The sequence below is a fragment of the Pollachius pollachius genome (assembly GCF_949987615.1).
Source record: "Pollachius pollachius genome assembly, chromosome: 3".
NCBI classification, from domain to species: Eukaryota; Metazoa; Chordata; class Actinopteri; order Gadiformes; family Gadidae; genus Pollachius; species Pollachius pollachius.
Window position 1 is genome coordinate 13412107 of NC_136936.1, and position 16575 is coordinate 13428681.

The following is a 16575-nucleotide window of genomic DNA, read 5'->3' on the forward strand; positions in this document are numbered from 1 at the left end:
ACCCCCTGCGTGTGGTGTTGTCTGCAGAAAGATTTAGTCTCAAAGTCACCACTCTGCTCCCCCCACGCTCCCCTCTTCAAAGTCAGAGCGCACAGGCTGCGAACCTGGCATCAGCAGATGCACAGTAGCTGTGTCAACAATGTTCCGGGTGTGTCATCTTACAGTGCCCCCAAGCTCTTTTTAGAAAACAAATAAATAAATGCAGTGTCACAGTGTATAGTTTCGTGTCTTACATTCATAACCTTCAGGAGACCCGACCTGAGAGTCATTGGAGAGGACCTGGAAGATGAGATGAATGATGACAATTTCAAAATGTCAAACTTGACTTATTTTTTGAACATTTTTCTTCTTTCTTTTTGATGAATTGGGATCTATTATTGACTCTCCATATCGTCACAAGGCCTGCAAAATAAGTATCCCTTTATTGGGATCGTACTTCTAAATGTCAGTGCGGTTTAGAGGGACATTCTTGGCATACCATTTGTGCAGCATAGTGAGTTTTTACACATACATACTTACAAAATAGGACAATTCAATTCAGGTTAACAAAAGTTATTAGTTAGTTAGAATGTGAAAATCAATTTTTACACACAGGACCAAAAGCAAAATCACATTATTATTGGTCTTGTTAATGTATTGCATTTAATAAAGGAAGCTTTCACGTGTACAGGCAGTGAATGACAAATGATAAGGTAGTGGCAAATTACAAAAGCTATTAGATGAATCTCTACCACAAATGTGTTCCATGTTTTTTCTTTGGCTGGTAGGTTGAAGGCTAATGACATCATGTCATCAATATAAATAACACATACAACGCGCTGAACGATTATAATTATAATTATGTAATTTAGTAAACACCACGTCCAGTCCAGAACAAATTAGCAGTTAATTCAGCTATTGTTATGTGCTATGTTTGACTTTTCAACGCATGCCCACTTTATATGTCTTGATCTGAGTATTGCGTCAGACACCCACAAATGAGTATGTTACTCAGTTGTCATGCTTATTTACAGAAACTCTCTCTCAGACTAAACTAGAGGCCCTACATTTCTTCCCAGATCCCGTAGGTTTAATAAGCAATGATCAGATTCATAAGGAAGTGTTCGTCCTCCACGGGGCAAAATAATTGGGGGACTTTTAGGTTGGATGCAACCAAAAGAAAAATACAGAAACAGAAAAATTGCAGCTTTTGCCCTCATTAGGAGAACTCTAAACTCAGTGGAGCTGGCTAGCGAGTCAGCCCGGCATGATAGAAATAGGCCAACAGAAAGGTCCAGAAGAGTGTTAGTCCCTAATCTCCGCTCATTATCAAAAGAATATAGGGTCACCAGTTGTCACCTTTGACCTCACGCTCTGGCATAGTAAGTCTGAGTGAAAGCCTCATGTGACGCGGGCTGTGTTTGGAGCACCCATGCCCTGAACTAGCCCACCCACTATAATAATGAGATAAATGGTGTGTGCAGCCCGTATATTTCCAGCTTTTCTGCCATTTCAAAGTCAAGGGTTTTTTATGGATGAAGTTTAATAAATTGGCAGATTAAATAAATTGAAGGATATGTTCTGACACTTAATACAAAAAGAATATAATGCAATGGTGTGCGGCGCAATTCATATAGAACAGTGCTCAATATAAATGCTCATTACACAATGATGCCCAATTGGCATGGGTCGTAACCATGGGAATGACACCTCCCCCTCCTTCCTCTAACCCATATAATATGTCAAAATAAATTTCATTGTTGTAATACGAGCTGGAAACAGAGGGTTATTTTTCACTTACATTCCTTAAGACTATACAGACATAGTTAATGTTATTAATAGGCTGGTTTGACACATGATCAATGCAAAAATTATTACTATTTCAGAACTAGAAGCAAATAATTGTTTACAGACAATATTATGCTCTGTGGAAGAAGACTTTTCTGCAATATGAAGTAACTTTTACAGATGGAACCTTTACTGGCTTTGATTGAAAAAGACTCTTGGATATTAAAATTGCAAAACATTTATTAACGTTTCTCAAATATCATCCTTTTCAAATATCAGTGGACCGCTGTCACAATATATACTAACTTGCAATGATGGCTGCTTACGGTTTTATCTTGGGTAAATATTCCTTAGTTATGAGTAGTCTAAAGACACACTCCGCCTTCGGCATTCAGACCTCTTCAACACTTTTTTATTATCTTTATTAAATGTGAACTAAACCTAAGATGATCTATTTCTGTCTGACACCCGCATGAAGACCTCAATAAGATAGACATCAATACTGATCCATCGTTGCCCTGGCGGTAACCAGCGCTCAGTATTTTGGTGAGCTCCTTTGTGAGACCAATAAATTAATCTAGCCGTTTGAATGATTGGACAGACCGGGGCTAGAATGTCTCCAGAGGGGCCCCTATCCCCCCTTGAGCTGAGGATGGAGCCTCGAAAATGAGGCCATGGAGAAGCAAGCATGGAGGAGATAGTGTTATTATTGGTCCCAGCGAAACAGGAGCTGGGAGCCCAGGGAGCGCAAAGCATTAGAGGCAGACCCGATTAAAAAAAACTGGTAACTTTACCCCCCCCCCCGCCCCAACCACCTCGTCTGTATGCCTTTGAAGGCTCTGCAGAGGAGAGGGAGACCGAGAGACAGACAGCTAGAGAGCACGGGAGAGAGAGAAAGAGATATGCTAGAAAAAAGGGATAAAGGGGAGTGTTGCATATTGCAGGCTTCATTGCCGCGTGCACAATGACGCACTGTGCAATTACTACATAAATGGCTTTATTGTACATGAGTAGAGCGGTTGTACACGGCTGATATCTTTCGGGTACATGCAATACTTTATCTCAATAATCTTCTCGTGCATGTCGATTGAGATTCCCTACAACGTTTCTAACAAACGTATTACAAAGTTAGGTGATATTGTGGAAGGAAACGGGAGCACTCACTGAACATTCATTTGTTATTCCGATCCTCGTTCTATGCTGCAAGGTTAAGCGAATGTCTTTGACAAATATGTCAACCTGTCTAAAGTCTGTTTCAATGATATTACTTCCCAAAAGACATTAAAACCGAAAAAAACAATCGTGCAGCAACTTTTTACAGATGGCTTTGCCGCTGCGCCGACGCATTAATGAGCAGCAGGTGCGCTGCTCTTTACAGCTGGTTAACCAGTGTTGACGCACAACACAGTCGTGGCTCGCCGTGGGCCATCAGCTCTGCGCTGTGTGTGGCACAGGATTCTCTCTCTCTCTCTCTCTCTCTCTCTCTCTCTCTCTCTCACACGCAGGAGAGTTCAGGTGCTTCGGCTGCAACACTCACCGAGGCCATCTGGGTACTCTGCCATGTGTGAAGCCGGCTAGGTGGTGCGGCGGGTAGCTCTCTCCCAGCTCCGGTTGTTTGGGTGTTAATTGGAAAAAATATACGGTCACGATGGCTGGAGCCGAACGTGATTGTGCGCATTTGACGGTGGTGTGAGGAGTGTTGCCTCACCCGCAGTGAGCAGATCCACACACACACACACGCGTTATTTCCTTTGAACCAAGTATTGTGGAGGGCAGGGGCTCAGCACCCCTAAAACTTGGGAGTAAGAAATGTTATTCTAAAAATTATATTTGTTCGTCTTTGAAATTGTTAAATAATGTCCAAAACATAAAATCTTTTGAGTTAGTTGAACCAATGTTAAAATTATGAAGTTATTTTTCAATAGAAATATTTTTTGTTTTTGTGTGAAAAAAGGGTGGGTGGTGTGGCAGTGGGGCTCATTGAGTGCTCAGCACCTCTAAAGCTCTGACCCTAGAATCGCCCCTGGTGGAGGGACTTCACTGGTGGCTCTAAAGAGTGGACAGTCTAATATCTTATGTTTTGTTCTTGTATCACTAAATTGCCTTCTGCATTAGATTATGACTTTTGAGTTCCTAACCAGCAGAAGCAGGCAAGCTATAAAGAAACCTTTTATATTGTGCCATCAGTGTTAAGCTTGCCCAGATACTACAGCAATACCTTCTTTCTTCTTGCAGGGCATGTTACTGTCATCTACTGATTTGTGTAAAGGAACATGGTGATATTCATCTTTTGCTCCAATTTCAAGCCCATTCATTCTCCCGCACTCAGAAGCACCCTCCGACGTGATCATATGCCTAGGAGATCTGATGACAGCTCAAGGCAATCCGGCAAGAGGATTGTTTTCAAATCTTGCGCACATCAAAAGAAACCCGTCTCTCCCTATGGCATTACTGGGTCATGGGTAATTAGCTTTTTTTTTTTTCATATTACAGCACTCCTCAATTAGTGGAGAAAAGGGAAAAATGTAGATGAAATAAAATAAAATTCAGACAATGGCCCTCTTCTCTTCTTCCTCTTCTTCCTTTTTTTCGCGAGCAACAAAAAATATCTTGTTTACGTGATCAACCAACAGGACACATCTAAAAATATCCTCAGCGGCTGCCCAACGGGATCTAATTGAGCAGGAGAGGAATGGGCTTCCTGAGTGTCATATTATCGTGGGTGCACTATAGCAGCAATGTTTCCTCAGATGTGTTTGAATGGGGACATGGGGCTGTGCGTGTGTGTTCACAGTGTTTATTTTTTCACCGCTCCTGGCACCAGAGACAGCGTGGTGACTAACGCTTTTTCCCTTCCTCCGTATTACGTCGTTAAAACAAATAAAAATAGCAGCACCTCCTGCTGCCGCACACAGTAGCTCCCGACACAAAGCCAATAGGAGGTAGCTCTCTGTGTGCGCTAATTAACGTAGCTATGTATTCAGTATATTAACCGTTCCAATTATTAAAACAGGACCAAGGCTAAATTGGTATGCGCGGTTGCAACAGAAGGCTGCGGTTTGAACAGAGAACATTTCTCTGGCACATGAACGCATTCAAGTTCGTTACAGGATCGTTGTGGTGGAATGCATTTACTGTTAGTGAATTATAATGAGTCTGTTTGATGTTAAATATGGAATGAAAATGTTCCATAGTCTAGCCATGTGATTCAGTCATGGAAGGGAGGAGAGAGTTAAGAGGAAGGAATTGTGAAAAATAACAAAATCTGGAATTGACAAACCACTTTGATCTCATCCTTTTATTAGATCACAGTTGTGCCCTCCTGCCTGCCTGAGATGGACAAGGCAGAAAAAAAGTGTATCAATGAAATGATTGGCTGACATGTCATGGAGGATCCCGCCCCTTCACTGCTCATCTATTATGCCGTTTGGCTTCCCCGGCAACGCTACACCAATGGTGTCATGATCCAGTTCTAACTGTGGGTAAGGGTCTGGAGCTTACTGTCACCGTGTGGTTCTTGATATGTTCTGTGGTTCTTTCTGAATTACTTATTATTTCTACAAGGATGAACAGTATGCCACACAGGTTTACTAAGGCCATCATGAAGCAGGGTAATAATAGCCGTATTTTATCAGATACCATTTTTTACTTGTGTTTCTACAAAAATAAAGGAAAAATATAAATTTTACTCAATCAAGCAGATTAATGATTTCTACATTTTAAAGCAAGGTACTGGGCTGTGTCCCAAAGCAATCCCAACCCCTTCTTAACATATCATCTTATAGTTACATTAAGAAGTGTTTGTCACATAATCATATAATAACCAAAGATGAAAGGATATGGAAGACGCAGCAGTCTATGTTTTACAAGAAGATCACCCTCTTCATGTGTTCATTTTGAACAAAAAAGGGTACAAAAACCAAGACCTATTTGGTTACCAGCGCGTGTGTGGCTTATTGTTGCATCAGGCACATTCACTTTGAAATGAGGCCCCCCTTTGCCTGGCAGCTTTCCGAGAGAACGGGGGCATAAAGACAGAACTATAAACTATAATTGGCGCAATTATGTTAGAATTAAGTTACTACCACTTTCTTTCGTTAAGATCACTGCTGCGAAAGGGCCCTGCTCCAACAGAAACGCCATGCCGATAATCAATACTGCAGCGTATGTGAAGAGTCAATGTTTCTTGGGCACATTGATTAGAAATGCTTTAGTATGTGTTTTTCAAGTAGCAATCACTCAATTAATGTCTGAATTCATTTTAATATTTCATTAATCAAATATATTAGAAAAGTGAAAATATCTTCTGAAGATGCCCAGAATACGGCAATCATAAAAAAGGAGCAGAATTTAGAGAAGAGGAAGAGTGTAATTTCAAACATCAAAAGAAGAAAGACGGTTCTACAATTTCCCTTTGATGTTGGCACAATTCCTGAATCAATTATCCTAATTCCCCCTCCCCTCTCTGTCCTTCCTGCACAGGTAATGCCGAGCCACATAACCAATCCTGGAGATGCCGAAAAGAAGAGATATTCTTGCCATCGTGTTGATTGTGTTACCCTGGACTCTGCTCATCACCGTTTGGCACCAAAGTGCTATCGCGCCACTCCTTGCCATCCGCAAGGGTATGCAAAGTCCTCCGTCCTGCATTCCACCAGGTTCATTACACATTGGAGAGATACCATGAGATGCCAACAATGGCTATTCTCAAAGCTCCATACTTGTTAGGTATCTGTTGAATACATACAGCATTGTGTTTTTTGTTACATTATATTTTAAATAGGCCCATTGTAAAAGCGAAAGAGACTAAAGTGCCTCTAATAATTATTGTTATTGGTGAACAACTTGATTGAGATAAAACATTACAAAAAACAAAAATTGGGACAAGGTTGGGGAATTCCTTGTTTTTTCTACTGTCAACATCCCACATGAAATAACCAGAAGCCAGTGTTTTCCTCTGGCTCCCAGGGCATTGCTTTACAGCGAACAGCTACATTCTCACCTCGGGTGCTGTAGGTGACGATTGTTGCCTAGAAGCACACTAAAACATGCCAGATATGTTCATTATGTCCACAGAACCCATTTTCACATTTATTTACAGAATAATTTTGTAGTGTTTACTGAAAATGCGTATAACAAACAAATAAACCTGTCTGTTATTGCACAGACACACACACACACACACACCTACTTGTGCGCATGTGTTATCGTCGATGGCTATTGTCAGGATTTAGCCTGTTGAGCGACCAATGGAGTGCCTAGTCTGTGCTGGGCTGTAATGTCACAGGAATCAGTAGCCCATATTAGGTGCATGTCTGACGTTTGCAGCGTTGCTACGGACCAGAATGATGAGCAGGGGAAAAATGTGTTGCTATTGGTCGTTTCATCAAGGATGTTTACGAACAAAACTATGGAAATATACCTCCCTGATACATCAATATAGCTTATACATATATTTGTATATATATATATACACACACAAAATACAAGATTCAAATTTGTACATACTATAATTTGAAAATAATTGAATAACTGAATTCCTTCACATATTCACATTTGGTTCCATTTCATTATATATCGTTCCTTCACGTTTTATTCTTTCACATTCCTTGTTATGCACAAGGAACATTCAAATATGCTTTCAGTACAGGCATTTGAAACCCAGATATAGATCCCATACAAAATCTGCACTATTGAGCAAAAGCTAAATGTTTATTGTATGTTTACCCCATTAACAATGAATAATACACGGTAAATAACTAACTACACAAAGCTCACATGAGGGCTCTAATTTATTTTCCCACAAGAGACCACAAACCAGCAGTGTGAAATGTCAAGTACACTGCACGGTGACCAAAAACCAAATTAGACTGACATAAAATCAATACCGCTCCTTCCCCTCAGCTCTAGGCTAGCCCACAAAGTCTTATGCGAGGAGCAGTTCGGCTGTACCTAAACGTGAGCTACACACAGTCTCTCACACTGTCCTCGAGGAAAAAGCCTAAAATCAACCACATTAAATAAAATCCTAATTAAGACAACAAATAACTATGTGCCACACAGATTTGGCCCAGCCTTGACCAGGGGCTATCCTTTGTTTGATCTTTGACGAGGACCTCAAGTTTTTGGCAGGGGAAGGGGGGGGGGGGGGGGGGGGGGGGGGGGGGGGGGGGGGGGCGCTGGCAGGCAACGTGGAACATCTGGTCATCAGAAGATTGTGTTAATCTGTGTGGCGCAAATAGAGGCAAAAAAATAATCCTCTTTATGTTTGAGGTGTGAAAATGGAGCTAGGCCAAAACAGTAATAAAGATTGCCACCATGAGCCGTGGCACAATGATGAAATATATGAATGATCCTAATGATTTCGTAATTAGATTCTATTCATCATAGCCCGTGCTATTAGGCTGCCCCATCATGCCCTTTAGCACTGCGGTAAAGCCACTGTGTCTCACTGCCTTCACGTTGCAGATTCCTTTTGGGGGGGTTTTCCTAGCCAAGCAAGCATGGTAGACATTGATAAAGCAAAACTGTGCTCAACAAAAAGAGCATTAGGGATCTCTGAAGATGGGCCGTGTATTGGCTTTAATTCACCACGGTCTTATTCGAACCCAATTCCCTGCATGTATCATGATTGGTTTGTTATCGTCCATATTGTGTCAGCGTAATGACCATTTGAAACACCTTTTAATGTAGCAGGGCAAAGGGAAAGTAACAAATAATCACTTGATACCTTCAACTATGCATGTTGCCGTATCACCGCTCCCTCCTTTTTCTTTTTTTCATATTCTCAGTGGAGTTTCTAGACTCAGCAAATAGCTCCAGCGCTCTTGCCCTCCCACTGCCCCTGGCCCCTGTATCACTGTCCATCCAGCTGTGTTATATCCTCTCTCAGTGACTGCTTTCACTTTTCGCAGCCTGTCACCACCTAGTAAAAGAGATCTATATCTTACCAGAGAGGCTTGCAGTCCAACGCCACCGACTCTCAGGTACACTTTACCCCATTGGGTTCCGATACACAGAGCGGGCAGCCCAGGGGTTAGCTAACACCTTACACGTGCTCTCCCACCCGCCCCCAAAACCCCACCCACAGATGATGGCGGCGAGGGAAAGAAGGAGTCCGGTGGGCAGGCGCAGGACTCCAAGGAGTACTGCGCGTCGGACAAGGACATCGTGGAGGTGGTGAGGACGGAGTACGTGTACACCAGGCCCCCGCCCTGGTCCGACGTGCTGCCCACCATCCACATCATCACGCCTACCTACAGCCGGCCGGTGCAAAAGGCCGAGCTGACACGGCTGGCCAACACCTTCCTGCACGTGGCCAACCTCCACTGGATACTGGTCGAGGACTCCCAGCGGCGGACCCCCCTGGTCACGCGGCTGCTCAGAGACACGGGGCTCAACTACACCCACCTCAACGTGGAGACCCCCAGGAACTATAAGCTACGGGGGGACACGCGGGACCCCCGGATACCCCGGGGAACCATGCAGAGGAACCTGGCCCTACGCTGGCTGAGGGAGACCTTCAACGCCAACAGCAGCCAGCCGGGCATCGTCTACTTTGCGGACGACGACAACACGTACAGCCTGGAGCTCTTCGAGGAGGTGAGTGATGAACAGCGATGATGAGTGATCAGTCATTGTCGGGCTGTGTCCTGACTTCCGATCAGCCCGAAGCTGAGTATACGGTACATTTTGATGCATTGGGCACCGATGCAAAGTACTTTTATTCTCACCATTGACAGAGACAAAGATATCTGACTGTTACAGTTTACAGACTGTTACCGTTTAAACAGGACAACTGCACCGACCCCTAAAACAAAATTCAACGTGGTCTCGTTTTTGACCACTGTCAAAAAGGTTATTTCTATAGTAGCTTAAGAATTTCCTGAAAATGGGTAGACAATTCGATCTGTGTATCCCTGTGAAGCCGGGATGAAGCACCCACTATCCAGGAACCACGCATGAGTGAGGTCTGGATTTAGAACCCTTGTCACGTAATATAACAAGAAGCAATTCATTTGAAGGCGGGAAGCAGGCCGGTTGAGACGTGGGGGTGTTGGTGAGTGACACAGTGGAGATGGACACAGATCCATTGTCTGGGCTGAAAGCATACATCCCAGATCTGAACTTGGATGGAGGGCTGGCTGAAAGCGTGAGCTGGTCAGGGGGAAATTACTTAAGGCGTTACATGCAGACGCTTCAGTGGGTTGAAGACCAGAGTCGCACTGCTGCAATTGGAATCACCTGCAGAGTCTTAACGGCGTGTGTTTGTTCAATTGGAGGACTAGGAACAGTCCAAGACAGCAATAAAGACTAATCCCTGTGCTGAGAAAAGGGGTCTAGCCGTGATTTGATTTGTTTTGTTTGTTGTTTTTCCTGTACACCTCATTTGTTTCTGTTTGCAGCAGGGTATCACTATGTTGTACTATTTTGGGTTGCCAATTAATTTGAGAAATACAAGAAAAGAAAGCTAATTACTTACAAGTGCATTTCCTCGTTGCCAGCCAGGCCAATTCTATCATTCAGAACTGCTTTCACAAAGCTAAAACCGAGAGAATGCACTCTTTCTCATCTAAAAAAATACATAATACTCAGCTTCTTTGCTCCTAAAGTTTTCAGAAACTGAATGCTTTTCAGATGCTGAAAATGAATTTAATAATTGATGAAAGATGTATTAACTGAAGTTGGGTTGCATCACTTTGAAGCACTGCATGGAAAATTAACGTTTAATGTGAGTCGTCTCAGTTTCCTAGAACTACAAAGCATACTTACTCTGTAACTTCGACAGCCCCCTTGAAGAATGGGAACCTGCAACAATAAAAACAAATGCCACAATAACGTGGTGCGACAACCCCAATACAAGGGCGATATATATTCTTCAAATAATTGGCCCCCCAACATATTAAACTTGGTGAACAAAGACTGAAATTAACCACCCAACAAAATGTTCAGGCTGTACTATACAAGCTGCAACAAAGCAGCAAATTGAATAAAAAAAGAGAATTCAAGGCCAAAGCCCAAATCACAGAGCAGGTAGGGACACACAAAATAATGCCCCATTTGAAGCAAGCAAATAAATACAGCAACATAACATTAGTGTAATGTGGTTTGATTCCGTAAAAATAACACAATTCTAGTTCTTAACAATAATGAAAACAATAACCTACATTAAGTAATAGAGGTTAAAAAAAAGTTAGAAAAAGTTCTTGTATGTTTAGTGCTACAACTATGGAGGTGAAGTATGCTTCTGTATGCTTTGATCATCCGACCGAGTCTTCTTAAAACTTTGATGCCCAGACTGGCTCAGAGCCATTCATTCAAAAGGCCGCCACGGTTCTTGATTTAATACTTGAAATTAATTCTGCTTAGGTTTTCCAAAACACCCCTTATTTCACCCAAGAGAATACCAACTCAAAAAGTTGGTTGACACTGCCCAATGCCAACAAACGGTCCAATGGGCCCTACCTGTAGGGGGTTATTGGCTGTGGTCAGCCGAGCTTCGTTAATTCACCATTGGCCAACTTCAGCCAACATTCTATAGTTGGTGTTTATTGGGGCAGTGTGTAAGCACCTATAGCACCAATTAATTACACTGGCTTCCTGTCTTTTTTCCCAGTTGGAGTTTTGAATTAACAATTTTTTCTTCACTAGCTTGGCAGAATCACGCTATATTATCTCAGCAGGTCCCCTTGCGCCCACAACTCACTTCTTGTACTCGAAGAGCTTACACATGCATATGGCAATATGGGAAAACACAAACAGAATCTCTAAGTAAGTGAGTTACATTGCAGAGAATATGCTAGTTTGTGCTCTACTGCGCTGTACCGAGTGTAGGGCCTTTTTTCCCTAAAGCATGTACACAAAAACACAACAAAAGCCAGAGACCTGAGAAAACTTGATACGAACACTTCAATGAGGAAATTGGGACGAGTATAACTTTCTTGCCATGGTTGTCAAAATATTGCTGCTTTACTGATATTTCCATCAAAGGTGGGAAAGACAAAAAAAATTCACACACATTACATTTCTAAAATAGTAACAGTAAAGCTACAGCTCAACCCTGACGGTGCTCTCGATTCATGCAAAGTAAGACTGAATCTTTAAATAACTAGCTAAAAAAGTACCTGGTTTGGTTTCAATCATGGAGTGTGGAGGTGTTCCGGAGCACCGCTGATTCCCACACTGTGTGTCAGCTCCGGGGTCTCTGGTCCTCCCTGCATCCTGATTGCAGGCAGAGCAGATGTGAGCTTGCTGAGAGGTGATGGAAGTGTTATTGGTCTGAGTCACTGAGGGGCAAATTAAGAGTGAGCGGTACCGATGGTAGCGCAGGCACACAGGATTGCAATCGCATGCACTTCACCATCCTTCCAACCTAACACCCAAAGCTTGTTAAATTGTAGTCTCCGGACAAATCTGGCAACATTCCCATTCTCTAAATCTCAAATCAATGTATTATCATAAGCTATGAAGCCGCTACACAGTGTTCAAACTCTGCTGCTCTCTGATCTACAGAGCTGACCGCTCCCCGGATACCACTCTTTTTTTTTTTACACTTATGCATGGGGCACAGGCTAACCCAGCACACCGATGTAAGAGAAACTTGCTGAAAATCATAAGCTTGTACGCACTTACAGATATGCATGCCCACACGCACACACGCGCACACACACACACACACACACACACACACACACACAAACACACACCATGAAACAAGAGCATCATTATTTCTGGCACATCGAGTTTGATTAAATGCCCTTGTTTACAGAGCTCCTTCTCCCCTCATTATAAAAAAGCCTTCCCTTTACTGATTGAGCCGACTCTTGCTGACTGGAGAGACAGACACAAGGGGAGGATGGAGTGATACAGCATCAGGGAAGGGCTGGATGTGAGAAGATTAAAGGACAAAGCCACATTCTAAGACGACAGGAGTGCCTATATAACGTCCCAGGAATCCTTCCCTGGCGAGCAGTATCAAAGCCACTTGCCCTAATTGGCCGGTTTCTGCATTCTCCACATTCAACTATTGACTATTATGTTGACCCAGGCTCATTAAAGGGCTGCTAAGAACAATGACTTTCCACAGTTCCGAGTGGTGCGTTAGATTAATGCTGTGCAATGGCCTGGTCAATGTGCTATATTTCACAACAATAGCATAGGAAACCATCGCTATTCGGTCTAGATTAAACCTAGCGTACACCATCTCCAGAGATGACTTTCACAAAGAGTGTTTACATCTCTCGCACAGGTTTTCCCGCCCGTTAAGACAGAAAAAAATATCCCCTTGAAATTCCCAACAATTTACAACTTTTTTTAATTTGAAGAGAGATCCAAGATGCTTGTATGAAGCGGGCCATGCACGCACATCACCACATTTCTTATCCCTAACACACCTCTCGCTCTGCTCCTCTCCTACTCTCCCTATAGATGAGATCGACGCGGAAGGTCTCCGTTTGGCCCGTGGCGTTTGTGGGCGGCCTGCGCTATGAGTCACCCAAGGTTAACGCTGCCGGAAAGGTCTACGGCTGGAAGACCGTGTTCGACCCCCACCGACCCTTCGCCATCGACATGGCCGGCTTCGCCATCAACCTCAGGCTGGTGCTCTTCAAGCCCCAGGCCTACTTCAAGCTCCGGGGGGTGAAGGGGGGCTACCAAGAGAGCAGCTTGCTCAGAGAACTCGTCACACTCAACGACCTGGAGCCTAAAGCAGCCAATTGCACTAAGGTACCCCCTCCCCCACCTTCCTCTACCCAACTATCTTTTAGTCTTTCCACTTCTGACCAGGGGCACTGGAACACTGCAGTATTTCCAGCTTCGCTATTCATTTATTTTTAATCCTAACCCTCTCACCTTTTGTTTGACCACCATTATTGGGCTTTCTTTTAACCATTATAATTTGTACCTGATTGCTTATGCTAGTGTTGTGACTTTTATTCATTATCAGGTTTTTTGCTGCCGTGACAAAGTAATTTCCCTCAGGGCGTTAATGAAGTTAATGTGTACCTTCTTATCTATCTGATAAAGAAATCATTTAAGGAGCAAAACACCACACTTATTTATCTTTTTCATTATTTTGCAAGCTCAGGAGCTTTAGAAATGAACAAGAACCTTTCAACCGCTTTTCCTACTCATATACTTTTATGTACAGAAACATTCTTACACTTTCATGTAAATCAAGGGAGAACACCGCATAATAATGCAACGTGCATATATCAGCACCCACACCCAGAGAGTCTTACAATAGATTTGATGACTGAGATTGATGACCCAGTTCTTTGAAACATTACTGCATTTCTTACTCTCCACAATACGCTCGTGCCCTGCTTAAAGGTTAGCAAAGGCTTAAAAGATTGCCAAAGTTGAGATGGAAGCAGAAAATAAACAACTCGAGCGCCCTGATTAGAATGCAGCCCGGCTCCACCGACACATACGGCCACACAGCGGCTCGCGCCGGGGCAGCACTAACCCCTCCAGGGAAGTGGCAGCAGTGCTGGCTGCCTGCTGATCCATGCTACTCCAAAACACATGCTGGAGGCTCCTGGCCCGGTCACTCCGCTAAGCCGCTCTCTGGGCGAAGACCTGTTGGCCAGAGGAAGCTCAGAAGTCACTATCAGCCGAAACGCTAGCGCCAAACACACACACACACACACACACACACACACACACACACAGACACACACACACACACTTCTATGTGCCATCCAGTGGGACAGATGAAAAGCCAGAAACCTCAGGGAAGAGGAGATAGAGGAGGAGGTTGTGTGGTGAAGGAGGCGTGTAGGGGAGTGGGGTGGGTAGGAGTGTTCTACTGATTGCAGATGAGCACAAGGGGGGGGGGGGGGGGGGGGGAGAGAGAGATACAGGTAGAAGGGAAGACGGGGCTGGGAGGGAGATGGCAAACTGTGCGCGGGCACCTCACTTCCTTATAATCTTCATCTTCACCACTGCAACGGTGACTATTGACCTCCCTGTACACCTGAGTAAAGCGGGAGTGGGTCCATGGCACATCTCATACACAGATCCCCATGCATTATTCATCCCCGGTGCTGCGCCGGCGCCCAGATGAAAAGACATCGAGAGCGTTCCGGTGCCCGGGGCCGGAGACAGGGAGGAGGGGGGTGGGGTATTCGGACAAATAGGACCGGTTTTGTTTTCTTTCTGTCCCATTATATTTCCATCTCCCTGATCTTTCGCCTGGACATTTGTCGAGTCATCCTGCGACCTGCGGAAGTCTTGATTAGACCCCTCGTATCATGCGGCCCGGGGATCTGTGCCGTTTACTTGCAAGAGAGCTGAAGCGGCGGAGCTGTGGGAGGGCCGGCGTCTTCTCCTTGCAGCTCATGCATACAGACTCATCTTTAACAGTGGCTCAAGAGGAACAAGGTTTTTGTTCTCGGGCCCTGGCAGCGGAAAGGCATTAATTCGGTAACGGGAGCTGAAAGAGAAAAGCCACGCTATATTTTGAGGGAGCTGGCCTCCTATTGGCCCCTTTTCACACACACTCCAGCAGTGGCGCCCCCTGAAATGTTTCAATAGGGGTGGCCGGATGGGGAAACTTTAGCTTTTTTGCATGTGCATAGCACGTCATGAGATTGCGTAGATTAATGCCATGCACGATGCACAAGTAGAAAGGGAGAAGAGATTAATTAATAAATGAGTGTTAGGGAGTGGTCAAATTGCTAATTCATGTATTTACACTGTGTGTGTGTGTGTGTCTGTGTGTCTGTGTGTGTGTGTGTGTGTGTGTGTGTCCTCACTAGATTCTCGTATGGCACACGAGAACGGAGAAACCCGTCCTAGTTAACGAGGGCAAGAAAGGCTTCACAGACCCCAACGTTGAGATTTGACTGCAGTTCCCCCTGACCACGGAAAATATGGTAAACTATGTGCTGAAATATTACATAAACAACTGTTTTTGGACTGCAATCCATCCCCCACAACATGTTTGCCCAAAGGCCTGAATAGCATTTTACACCCTGCTCCTCTGGCTGGAATATACTTAAACATTAGAACACTACAAGGTCATCTTGTTTGCCTGAAGTCGTCTTATGACGGGAGTTTGGCATTCATGTTCCACAATACACTACAACAGCTGTAGGCCGCAATTGAGCAGTGAAAATGCTAAATTGCGTTGTCATTGATTGACCCTGTGTGCTATTACCCAACATATCTGTCTTTGTTCGTTCCAGGTGGTCCACCCTGGATGCTAAAAGGAGATTAATAATGGACCGTGGTCCAGTTGCATTCACATCTTAACTATCTGACAAAAGGACTGGCTTTGGAGAGGCACTGCAATTCCTCTTCACAAAACACTTAATAATCTTTGAGATTAAAAAGAAAAATGTATTATACTAAAGCACATACAAGTTGAATATGGCAAACGTTCATCAGGTCCACCTTTTTTTTGCCATTGCACGCGTTGTCGCAGGTGAACCGACGAGAAGACTTTCCTGGGTGACTGGAAGAAATAAGGAAATAAAAGTCCTAGCCTGCATGGTACGGTAGCCCACTGAGGACATAATACAAGAGACAGCACAACAACACGCAAAGAGCCAGCCGATCCAACCCATGGAGCTTGTGTGGAGCAGAGCAAATGAAACAAATGACCTCAGTGTGGTGAGAGAGCGAGGGCTCTATGGGCCTGGATCGGCACACAGTGGGGCTCCGCGAATAGGGATTCACTGATGGAAAGAGACACACCTGGATGAAAGAGTACACCTGAAGTGTAAGTCCTAGATGCAAAATGTAGCCCGCATCACCACTTTGGACAGAAAAACAACAACAAAGCTACATGGACCTGAACAATGG

The 16575-nt window shown here is 44.0% G+C and overlaps 1 protein-coding gene across 1 annotated transcript; it reads left to right on the forward strand.

The window, feature by feature from the left end:
- Window positions 1–5990: 5990 nt before the first annotated feature.
- On the forward strand, window positions 5991–15614 carry b3gat1a (beta-1,3-glucuronyltransferase 1 (glucuronosyltransferase P) a; the record flags this gene model as incomplete). Its single annotated transcript, XM_079731857.1, has 4 exons — window positions 5991–6392; window positions 8858–9369; window positions 13195–13491; window positions 15528–15614. The coding sequence occupies exons 1-4, from the start codon at window positions 6281–6283 to the stop codon at window positions 15612–15614; spliced, it is 1008 nt and encodes a 335-aa protein (XP_079587983.1). The 5' UTR covers window positions 5991–6280.
- Window positions 15615–16575: the final 961 nt, after the last annotated feature.